The 13,015-nt window shown below is 36.0% G+C and overlaps 1 protein-coding gene across 3 annotated transcripts in view; it reads right to left on the reverse strand.

The window, feature by feature from the left end:
* POLD3 (DNA polymerase delta 3, accessory subunit) overlaps positions 1 to 13,015 on the reverse strand; it is a 68,584-nt gene that overhangs the window by 41,576 nt on the left and 13,993 nt on the right. For all 3 annotated transcript variants that reach the window (XR_011075476.1, XR_011075477.1, XM_068556391.1), the window contains exons 4-7: positions 11,835 to 11,874; positions 10,482 to 10,614; positions 5,639 to 5,903; positions 4,456 to 4,528 (exon numbers count right to left, since the gene is read on the reverse strand). Coding sequence is in view for 1 of the 3 variants with exons in the window: in XM_068556391.1 (XP_068412492.1) it covers positions 4,456 to 4,528; positions 5,639 to 5,903; positions 10,482 to 10,614; positions 11,835 to 11,874 (511 nt within the window). In the remaining 2 variants the exon portion in view is untranslated. The remainder of the gene's footprint in view (positions 1 to 4,455; positions 4,529 to 5,638; positions 5,904 to 10,481; positions 10,615 to 11,834; positions 11,875 to 13,015) is intronic.

Here is a 13,015-nt window from a genome sequence, read left to right on the forward strand (position 1 = left end):
AAAGCAGTCTTTAGGGAAAAAAACGGAGCTGGAGGAATCAGACTCCCTGACTTCAGACTATACTACAAAGCTACAGTAATCAAGACAATATGGTACTGGCACAAAAACAGAAACATAGATCAATGGAACAAGATAGAAAGCCCAGAGATAAACACACGCACCTATGGTCAACTAATCTGTGACAAAGGAGGCAAAGATATACAATGGAGAAAAGACAGTCTCTTCAATAAGTGGTGCTGGGAAAACTGGACAGCTACATGTAAAAGAATGAAATTAGAATACTCCCTAACACCATACACAAAAATAAACTCAAAATGGATTCGAGACCTAAATGTAAGACTGGACACTATAAAACTCTTAGAGGAAAACATAGGAAGAACACTCTTTGACATAAATCACAGCAAGATCTTTTTTGATCCACCTCCTAGAGTAATGGAAATAAAAACAAAAATAAACAAATGGGACCTAATGAAACTTCAAAGCTTTTGCACAGCAAAGGAAACCATAAACAAGACGAAAAGACAACCCTCAGAATGGGAGAAAATATTTGTAAACGAATCAACGGACAAAGGATTAATCTCCAAAATATATAAACAGCTCATTCAGCTCAATATTAAAGAAACAAACACCCCAATCCAAAAATGGGTAGAAGACCTAAATAGACATTTCTCCAAAGAAGACATACAGACGGCCACGAAGCACATGAAAAGATGCTCAACATCACTAATTATTAGAGAAATGCAAATCAAAAGTACAATGAGGTATCACCTCACACCAGTTAGAATGGGCATCATCAGAAAATCTACAAACAACAAATGCTGGAGAGGGTGTGGAGAAAAGGGAATCCTCTTGCACTGTTGGTGGGAATGTAAATTGATACAGCCACTATGGAGAACAATATGGAGGTTCCTTAAAAAACTGAAAATAGAATTACCATATGACCCAGCAATCCCACTACTGGGCATATACCCAGAGAAAACCGTAATTCAAAAAGACACATGCACCCGAATGTTCATTGCAGCACTATTTACAATAGCCAGGTCATGGAAGCCACCTAAATGCCCATCAACAGACGAATGGATAAAGAAGTTGTGGTACATATATACAATGGAATATTACTCAACCATAAAAAGGAACGAAATTGAGTCATTTGTTGAGACGTGGATGGATCTAGAGAGTGTCATACAGAGTGAAGTAAGTCAGAAAGAGAAAAACAAATATCGTATATTAACGCATGCATGTGGAACGTAGAAAAATGGTACAGATGAGCCAGTTTGCAGGGCAGAGGTTGAGACACAGATGTAGAGAACGGACATATGGACACCAAGGGGGGAAAACTGCGGTGGGGTGGGGATGGTGTTGTGCTGAATTGGGCTATTGGGATAGACATGTATACACTGATGTGTATAAAATTGATGCCTAATAAGAACCTGCAGTATAAAAAAACAAACAAACAAAACAACTAATACTAAACTTTCATTGGGTTATTTGTATGGAAATATGTTAATATAAATGTTTCAGACATTACATGAAATTTCTAAAAATCTTATATGTTCTGGTATAATGTTGTAAGTCATAATCCTAGTTATTACCTTAAAATGTATATCTCAGAAATAACTAATTTTCTTGTCAACTGCATTATTATGAACTTTCATCAAATTTTTAACTGTGGTCATTTTTAAGTCTTTTGTCATTTACAGACAGTTCTGTGTGTACTTTGATGCTATTGCAAATATGTTCCTATAAAAGGGTTTCATCTTTAAGAAATTCATGGAAAAGACTCTGACAAGTACAGGTTTCTGGTAACTGACTGTACTGCTGAACTGAATGAATAAGCAGAACTGAATTTTCAGAACTCTAATGAAAAACTGATGAACTCATAAAAGTGCTAACAAAAGATCAAGATGAAAAAAAAATTAATTACATGGGACTGAGTGAACTGATGAGGATGAGTATAATTTTTGTGACTTTCTGTCTGAATTAAAAAAAAAAAAAATCCAACAAGGACTCAGAGGCAAAGAATATACAAATCAATTTTCACTGCAAAGTAAAGGAGCTGTTACAGTGGAGGATTACTGGACTGAATGTCAATATTATGACATAGTATGAGTGTGTTTCATGTTTGGTAATTGCAATCATTGTTGCTTTTGTTGTGGTCATCCATGTACAATGCTTGGTGTCAGTCTATTTATCGCTTGTAAAAATAAAATATAGTGTGTGTGTGTGAAAAAAAAAATAAATAAAATAAAATTAAAAAAAAAAAAATGAAACACCCTTTTAAGCAAAGAATGATAACAGATGATGACTTTTTAATTGTCACCAATGCTGTAATTTTTTGGAATATATAAAGCATTAAGGTTTTTGTTACTGAAACAGAATTCATATCATAAAATTTACCCTTTTCAAGTGTACAATTCAGTGGTTTTTAATTGCAACACCACCATCCAATTTTAGAACATTTCATCACCCCTAAAAGAAACCCTATACCCATTAGCCATCACTCTCCAACCCATCCCTTAACAACCACTAATATACTCTCTGTCTCTATAGATTTGCCTATTCTGAACATTTTGTGTAAATGGAATCATATAACATGTGGCCTTCTGTGTTTGGCTTCATTTATTTTGCATAACATGTCAAGGTTCATCCATGTTGTAGCATGTATCAGTATTTCATTCCTTTTCATGGCTGAAAAATATTCCATCATATGGATATATCACATATCATTTAACCATTCATCACATGATAGACCTTTTTGGTTATTATGAATAATGCTGCTATGAACATTTGTACAAGTTTTTGTGTGGACACACAGTTTTAATTCACTTGAGTAGATACCTAGTAGTGGAAGTGCTGGGTAACTATGTTTAATTTTTTGAAGCACTGCCACACTGTTTTCAAAGTGAGCACATCATTTTACATTCCCTACAGCAATGTATGAGGGTTCAATTTCTCCACATTCTTGCTAACACTTGTTATTGTCTGGTATCAAGTTTTAAATGGTTCAAATACCAACAATCAACTCTTTTCATCCAGCTCTCAAGCTTCATTTTCATTGCATTGATCTTGTCATGTGTCAAATACAATAAAAACATTCATAATTTTACTCTAAACATTAAGCCTTGAAAAAATCATCTGTTAAATAAATCAGCTTTGTAAGCCATTCTTTTAATTAAGTGAATATTTCATTCCTTTATTTTATCCAGGTTTCCCCCCTCCCTCTATTACATTCTATCATAATATCCTGTTACTCTCTGCCTAGCTATTACAATCATTAAGTATTTTATTTTTTCTGTATTTATTTGTCTTTCTATTCCAGTAGAATATAAGGGACATGAGGACATTTTCTGCATTGCATCACTAGCGCATAATAGTTCCAAGCATTTAGTAGGTGCTCAATAAATATTTGCTAAATAAACACATGAATAAATAAATGTATACTTCTGTTTGACTTTTACAATTTGCAGTCATGTTTTATGTATTTTAGAAATAATAATTTTAAAATTCACTGGCTTTTAAGGTTACAAACATATTAAAAACAACAACAACAAATAAACATGTGGGCCTCATCAAAGTTGCCAAGAAACCACACAATCTGATTGGGTATAGTGGACTAGCACCAGCCGTGCAGGCCAGTGACATTAGCATGACATATTTTCACAGAAGTAGGGAGCCCTCCTTATGCACTGTGCCTGCAGTAATACAATCATGCCTCCCAATAACCTGACAGTAGCAAACTTTCAATATTTTTTCAGAACATAAAAATGTTCTCTGATAGCTTTTATGGCAAATAAAAATACTATTACCCCAATCTGTCCCCTGACTACCATTTTGACCATCACAGAAAAGCAGATTTCTGACTAATTTTGCTTGCATAGGCATGTAACAAGTGCTATGCTCCAAGAAGTGTGGCATAATTATCCTGCAGCTCCTGCATTCTTCCTGGTATTCTGGCCACATACCCTCAGGGGATGTGTACTTGATATGAGAAGTACAAAAATATGTGGTTATTGGTTCTTTCTATATGAAAGAATTCTCATCTAAATATATTTTTTTAAATAAAGGAGATTTGCTTTCTCAAAAACTAAATATTTATAAATGGCCATTATAAATAAACTTCCCTTTTATTTTAAACACCCATTTTCAAGAACACTATGAAACAAATATTTAATTCTCTTTTCAAGGCAGGAAGTAAAAACAGAAATAAGTAAACTACCCTCCAGGATATCTCGACTGAACCCAGCTCACCCATAAAATCTACTGTTCCAGTTGGTTATATAGGTAATATTCATCAACATATAGGTCCGTATACTACAAGTTTATGTTAGGATGTGGGAATGCCACGTGGTAGTGTGTTAGATGGGTAAAAACTGGACAAGGTGGCTTTCACCTCAGATATAATGTTATTATATTAACATTCATATATTAGTCAAAGGAAGGTAAGAACATGCTTACTCATAGCAGCTTTTCCAAAAAAATTGCTTATCACATTCACTTTCCCTGGTGCCTTGTTGCCTACCGAAGATGCCTAAAAGCATAGAAAAAGAAAACACACATGATTTTTTTTCTAGTGTTTAGGCTGTTCTTCAAGTAGCAGTCAAAAAATCTCTTCAATAGCAGAGCACACTCTCATGATCATACAGTCTCTACATTATCATGCCAAAACGTGTAGGCACTAGATATAAGAACAAATCCAGACCAGATAGTATTTGGTGTTAATTGCCATAGCTTAGTTTCCCCTGGTTTTTATAAAATTATTATCCATGAATATGTCTAAACTTTTTTAGAGTATATTTAAAAACTACTTAGTTTGACAGAATTAAAACACATCAGAGGCAACATGGTACAAAATGGGGAAAAACCTCCAAAACATTACATTTGTAATCATCCTAAGTGGAACTGAATGCTGCTTCCACCACGTAATAGCAATATGACATCCAAATTACTTAACAAGATGATAGTATCTCCCTCACAGAAGTGATAAGAGGATTTAAACAAAGACCAAACTATTGGCACTCAGTAGGAGCCCTATAATTGTCAGTGCTTTCCCTCTCCCTCTCCTCTCCTTTCCCAAAGTGGAAGCTTTAAAATGACAATAATGGTAATAATAATAATGGCAATAATTATGCTTTTCTAGATTATTTTTAATAGTATCTTATGAGACTTTTCTTAAGTCAATGCACTTTAGTTCAGATGACTGAACAATAAAAAACTAAGGAAAGGGATGAAAGAAAAAAAATAAGAAAAATTCATTAAATAGAATGAGAATGTTAAATACACTGGCAAAGCCCAAAATATAGATGTTCCCAAATAACATACTGCTAATATACAATTCCTTGCATTATTTCAACTGGGTCTCACAATAATCTTGTGATGTGTACAGGGCAGGCATTACATTTTACAGGAGCATCTGAGTTTTGGTGAGAAGCATTAACGAAAGAAAAAGGACTACTTCAGGTGAGAATATCAAGAATTAAAGGATTAAAAAAAAAAAAGAATTAAAGGGTTTACACTAAAGCAGAAAAAACAGAATTAAATATCAGACCTTAAATAATTAAACTACTACCACTGGAATTGTTAAATGCTTTTCTAGTTACCCATTCTGAGCTGTAAAAGCATATTTTTAAAGAAGACTTACATTCGTTACTTCTTTAGCCTCTGCTCTGGTTTCCTTGTTGGCATCTTGGGTTTTAGAAGCAGCTTTAGAAGCAAACATGCCCATGATTCCTTTGGGCTGCTGGGAACTCTGTTTGGGGATGGGTGGGCCATGACCATTGGTGCTCAACTCATTACTGGCTTGTGTCTCAGGTGATACCGGAAGATCTGACTGCTCAAACTTTTCAGAAGATGAGGATTCAGCAGGAGCTCTAGGGACAGCAGCTGCACACTGGATGGCACTAAACCTGAGGACAGAAATGTTACATTAAATTAATTGATGTCAACATCAAACCTTATTTTTAAACTCTTGCTTCTTCCCCACAATACTTTCTAACCCTAATACAATAAAATTAGAAAATTTTAGAACTAGAATGGATTTTAGAAATTAGTTTGTGCAACAAGTACTGGAGAGGAGTGAGTGAAGTCCTAGATTATACATCTTGTTAGTAATAAAACTAAGATTGGAAGGTGTCTTCTACCAAGCCATATGGGTATTCTTGCTTTTTTGAAAAAAAGCATCCTAATTCAAAATAGTAAGAATACACCAAACAATAATAAAACATTAGTAATTTCACCATCTTTGGTAAATCAAATGGTTATCTCTTGTTTTTAAAGACCTTCAATGTATAGGGCTAACGATACCATAAATACTGACAGAATCAAAATTAAGAGCCTTAAATATTAACAAATTTCCTGGCAACTCTCCTGGCCAGAATGGATCATGCTTTAAAACATGGAATAAGCTGGGAACAGAGCCACTGGCTTCTATAACCTGTGGTCCTTTATAGTCACTTGTTTAATAATTTATAATAATCCCAACTAACAGCACCAGACAAGTATGCCCATCGCCAAGTGAAGAAATTTGGAACAATATGCATGACGTATTAAAGGGAACATTCATCTCTTCTTCTCTAATCATTGTAGATGTGCCTGTTTCACAAAGATCCATAATGGAATGTCCTACATTGTGAATGGGTAACTGACCCAGCCTTGTCAAACAGTTGTACTTAAAGCAAAGTTTCCAACGTTTCCTAAGAAAGAAGAACATTCTATTTCCCTCAGTCTTTTGCTTATTGAGGGTAGGTAAGAGCTCCTTGAAGGTAAGTATATTATTCATCTTTTGTATTTCAGACACCCAGTACAAGACCTGGCACAGAGAAATACAGGTTGAAAGAAAGATTATTTAAGTCACTGAAAGTGAGGCTTCTGGCTTCTCTCCTTTCTTTAGTGTATCATCTCGACTTGGGGTGGGAGAAGATGGAGGTTAAGAAACTATGTGGTGATAGCAATTATCTTACAGATCAACCAGGCACAACTCTGAGATTAACTGGCCTAAGATAAAAAATCCCTGATAATATCACTTAATTTCTGAAGTAACTTTAGGCTGAACAGCCCTGAGCTAGAGTCCACAGTTCCAAAAACCTTCCACTGATTTATTACAGTCCACATAGAAAACCCTATATTAACACAAATATTTTGTGCATCAGAGCTAAGAACAGACGGAAATCATTTCCTTTCACTCACCACTCTTCCTCTCTGGCCCTGCAGTGCCTCCATGTACAAGGAAAGAGAGCAATGTTTTATTTCATTGTCAACATCTAAAGTTGGCCCCGAGACAACTCTTTCTCCATTCGGTCTACATTCCACACCTTAGGGTCAGAACCAGGAATTGGCAATGAGGAAGAGACCAGGTTAGGCTGGGAACATGTCCGAAGAGAGAAGAATCTGCTCAATCTAAAATTTCAACTTTCTTCCTGTCACAACACTTCTTAAAACACATGAAACAATGTGTCAGGTCTCAGTTGGCCCATGATTCTCAGGACCAAATACAAACTTCTTTACTGGAGATAAATTCCTCACATTTCTACCGAGGATACTTTAAGTTTTTAAAGTTTCATTAAAGTGCTTCCTACTATCACATTTCTACTTGCCATGTTTATTTTAGCGGTCCCTATGCAAATTTCATTTTGGACTTTTGAGTCACTTTTATTCTTGTTTGCTTACTAACTAGATATAACAGAATTGATTTTTAGAGTTTGACAAACCACAACTAGATTTTAATACAGATTATTTTTGAAATCTAATAATACAACTTACAAAAACATATCTGGGTATTAATGTTTTCTTATAATCCTTCCCTAAAAGACACCAGACATAAATTACTCTTTAGCTGTATATTCATTATTTATCTAATAAATATTTGTATGCTTATTATACTCAAGGTTTTGAGCTGAAGAAAAAAAAAAGAACCAATGTCTACCATTAATTCACTCAACAATTATTTACTGAATGCTTACCATTTGCCAGGCACCATTTTGGGTATACACTGGTTAACAAAATAGACATGATCCCTATGCTCATGGAACTTACAGAAATTATTTTTGGCAATCCTATATCTATTTCTCCTCAAGGACCCAACTTTATCAGTTATCCCATCCCCCCCCAGTATCTTCAACCATTTCTTCTTTTTATAGCTCTTTCCTAATAATACAAGTTCAAGGCATTCTCAACTTTAAAAATGTATATATCCTCCCTGAGCCTCAATTCCTCTGTAGCAGGTTACCTCTCTTTTTCCTCCATCTTACCGTCAAATTTCCTGGAAAGTTGTCCCTATCTGCTGTCTCACTTCCTTATATCCCTATCTACCCAGCTGACCAGAAGCTGGTTGCTCCACTGAAACTGCTCTTACCAAGGCCATCACTTTTCAGTTCCTGTTTTACTCAGCTTCTCAGAAAGGTTTGATATTGTCAACCAGTCCCTCCTTCTTGAAACTCTCTTCTTAGTTTTTAGAACTCCAGACACTCTCATGATTTTCCTCTTATCTCTGGCTGCTCCCTCTTAGGTCCCTCTTTTCTGCCCACCCCTTAAAAAACAGCTGTCACTTAAATAGTGCTTACTGTGTGCCAAGCATTGCTCTAAGTGCTTTACATATATTAACTCATTTAATCCTCTACAACCCTGAGGCTGATACTAATTTTATTAGTTTCATTTCACTGATGAGGAAACTCAAGCAGAGAGGTTAAATAATTTGCCCAAGGGGTTACACAGCTAGTAATTGTGGCTGGAGTTTAATAACTTTCTGCCCTTCAGTCTATGCATTCTCTCTGCATGACTGTATCTACTGCTGTAGCCCAATTAATTATCTATTTTCTCTGATTCCAAAATCTCTATCTTTACCCTCAGATTTCTCTCCTTAGCTCTAGACTCCCCTATCTATTGCAAAGGACACCTCCACTTGGACTCCCGACAGGGTACTAAAACGCAACATGTCCAAAGCCAATTCATCATTTTTCCCTTCTCCCAAAGCCTGCTCCTCCTCATATATTCCTCTTCTTAGTGATGGTACCATTATCCATCCAGCAATTCAAGCCAGAAGCATGGGCATCATCCTTAACACCATGAACCCCACCCCCATCCCCACCATACACACTCTCCTGGTCCCTAACCACTACCACACCATCCAGGTTTTGATGGTATGACTCTTTAACCTCTGTACCTCTCCATTTCCAACACCACTACTATACTTCAAATAACTGTCATCTCCACCCTGAATCACTGCAACATTTATCCTTCCTGATGGCCTTGCCTTCAGATTACTCCCTTCAGATCCATTTTCACCATCACAGTCAGAGTGATATTTTTATGATGCAATTCTGATCATTTCAATCATCTGCTGCAAAATCTTCAGTGGCTCCCCTGTGCCCTTGGAATAAAGCCTAAACTCCTTATCCTAGTAGTCAAGCATACAGTCTGACTCCTTGTATCATTATTTCCAGCCTCTCACTCTAATTTCCAACCACAGAAAACTACTGTGGTTCTGCACAAGCACCACGTGTTCTCTCAGCCTTGTCCTTACTCTCCCACTTCCCTCTGACTGGCTACTTCTACTAGGCCTTCAGGCCTCAACTTCAATGCCGTACCCTTCAAGAAGCCATCTCTGTCTTGCCTCCTCACTACACCCCAACCAAAAAGGGGGGGATGAGTGTCCCCCAACATCCTCCCACACTCTTATTCATATTGTAGCACTGTCACACTATACTGTAATTGCCTCCCATAGGATCATCAGTTCCATAAGCAGGTACTGGGCCTTATTCACTCTATAGTATGTGGCATGTCACACGTACTCATCAAATCTTTGTTGAATTAATTCAAATTATCCTGCTTAGTACCTATCAAAGTAGTAGGTGTTCACTATATGTCTGGGGATCTGGCCTGAACCATCCATACAACCTCACAAAGTAGGCATTTGACCAAAGCTCAAAAGAGTTTAAGTAACTTGTCCAAAGCTACTGGGCCATGAGCAACAAAGCCAAAAATCAAGCCCATGGCAATCAATTTCCAAAACCCATGTGCAATATAGTCCACCTCCTCCCTGTGCTGTGAAAGATACAAAAGATGAACAAGATCTGATCCTGGCTGTGGAAGATCAACTGATTTTGGATGGAAGGTAGAGGAATATTAAATTAGGAATAGTTTTTTGAAGAATAACATTTGAACTGGTTCTTGACAGATGGGTAGGATTTAGACAAGCAGAGACTGGGGTAAAGGAGTAATGAGGGGGCCCAACAAACAACATTTCTGGTAGTAGTGACAGGATAAATACACGAGAAATAGATTTATGGGGAGTCTACTGAGGTTTTCAGTATGGGTTGTGGCTGCTATTTTTCACCTTATGATGTACTAATAAAACCAGGCATGTGTCTTACTGCAAGATAAATGGGGTTTTACTAGACTTGGCGTTCACTCTTAAGACGCAGCCACTGTGTAAACATCTTACAAAATCAATTTGTAAAGAAGCCCACAAGAAACATTAAGGAGCTCACTTGCTGCAGTTCTGCAAGTTGCTTTTAAGGATGTCATAGTCGGTATTGAACAGAGGCCCACTGTCCTTTAGCATGGCTTTCTGGATGCTGTACACATGTACACTGGCAGTCACAGCTAGCTTGGACTTCACTGCTACAAGTCAACAGGAAAAGCAGTCTGTTAATACACAAACTTCATAACATGTGGGGAGTTTAACAAGAAACCCTTCTGCATTAAAACCATTTGTAATCTGTGGTGGTCCAAAAAGCTCTAAAAGGCCAAACAGTCTTATATACAGTATAATATCAACTCTTCTGCCTGTGACAAGGACATTAAGAAAGGTAGGTGGTGGTGAGTCAGTTCTAAGTACAGTACTGTGAAGGTATCACTCATCCAGTGGACACTCAGTAAATATTAATGAATAATTGATGATACTATGATGTGGTTTTTTTTTTCCCCCTCAGTCAGGGAAGAATCTTATACTCTAGCATATAAACATAGCAACTGAAGAATAGGTAATTTCTGAGAAGTCTCGCTTATATAATTCAATTTTAGTTTACAAAAAGAAACTCTATATAACAAAAATACTACTAACCAGATAAGTCTGCAGAGGAAATACACAAAAGAACATCACAAGAACAAATTTTAGGTTCCATGAAGGAAGGAACCATGCCTAACTTGTTCCAAGTCTCTAGTGCCTAGCACAGAGCTTGACACAGAGTAGATACTCACTATGTATCTACTGAATGAATAAATCTACCACTGTGGGAATTCAGAAAGAAAATACTGGACATTTCCACCATCTTGAATACCTCAAAGTTAATTTATAAGAAAACAACTCCACTGGTAGGCATCTTAATATACAAAGTACAACAGTGCAGGTTTTGTCTTGAGACATAATCCAAGACCGTGTGGCTGACTGTTACAAAATTCCTTTGAATTGGGTATTAAAAAATAGAACAGTAGCATTAATAGTCTTGAAATGGGTAGACAAATTTAATTTAGAAGTTATACTAAGTTTTTCTGACTTCAGAAAAGCATTCTTTAATTTTCTTCCTAAAAAAACTGTTATGGAATACAACACAATAGAGACCACTGTCTTCTGGCAGCTGATGAGGTGTTCCATATGGTATTCATAATAGTTTTTTACGTCTGTCACGGTTTTGAAACCCCGTGATAAAAGCGCTTTATAAATGTCAGCAGCCATTGGCCTTAAAAATGGCAAATTAGTGTAGTATCATCTTTTAACATGTTTCAGAAATTACTAATAAAAAGAATACATGGCTCTCCAGTAAAACAGCTAAATATATATGAGATGTTAATGACACTGATGCCATAAGAGGAAAAACTTGCTAAATCGCTAAAATACTTACCTTCCAATTTATCTTCTCTCACTACTGCAACCTTGTGGCACTGTAACAAAATAACACTTCATTGGTATTTAAAATAGTACAACTTGCAATTTTAACGTTTCCTTGCCAAAAATTCATTTGCACTTGGATGTGAAATTAGCAACATTAGGTACCCCTGAAAATGTATGTTACAGTTTAATAAAGTCAGACTCATTTTTAACTTGCTTACTTTGAAACTTCTCAATCAGGTTAAGGAAAGTGAGAGAGTGTAGATATCAGTACCAAAAAAACCCCCAAAACTCAAAAAAACACAGCAGCTCAAAATAGTGTGAGGAAAAGAGGACTTTTTACTAAGTAATGTAATGAGAATTACTGTATAATCATATGGAACCAGATAAAAATTGGATCTCTCACACCATACAAAAAAAATAAATTCTAAATGGATCAGAGATCTAAATGTAAAGAATGAAACATATATATATATATATATATATAAAAATAAAATATGCACAGAAAGAAAATATGGGTGAATTCTTCTATAAACTAATATAACCTGAGAATGAGGAAAAGTTTCTTGACTATAATTCAAAATCCAGAAGTAACTGAAATAATCCATAAAAACTAAAAATCATTTTTGGATGATAAAAGAAAAAAACTTTAAGCAATGTAAAAAGACAAATGATAAAGTGCGAAAAATATCTGCAACTTACATCACAAAGGGTTATAGCTCCTAAAATAGAGAAAACAAAGACTAACTATCCTTTTGAAAATCGGCAAGAGGTATGAAGAAACAGTTCACAGAAGAGAAATGCAGATGACCCTGAAACAGGACCACATGTGCTGTGTAGAAACAGATGCTCTCCTACATTGCTGGTAGGAATGAAAAATGGAGAGGTATTTGGCAATACCCAACAAAGTTTATATATATCCTACTTCTAGGGACGTAACCCTAAAACACACTGGCAAAAATATACAAAACACATATACACTGAGCTATTCACTGCAGCACTATATGTAATAGCCAAAGATGGTAAATAACTCAAATAACTATCAATAAGGGACTGCTGAATAAACTAAGGTATATCTATCAATGTAGGATCATGTGGCTGTAATAAGGAACGAGAAACATTTCCATAACTGCAACAGAGTGATGCTCGGGATAACTTAGAGACCTTAAACTGTTTTCAGTCATCATATGATTA

Source organism: Eschrichtius robustus, chromosome 11 (genome assembly GCF_028021215.1).
Source record: "Eschrichtius robustus isolate mEscRob2 chromosome 11, mEscRob2.pri, whole genome shotgun sequence".
Lineage (NCBI taxonomy): Eukaryota > Metazoa > Chordata > Mammalia > Artiodactyla > Eschrichtiidae > Eschrichtius > Eschrichtius robustus.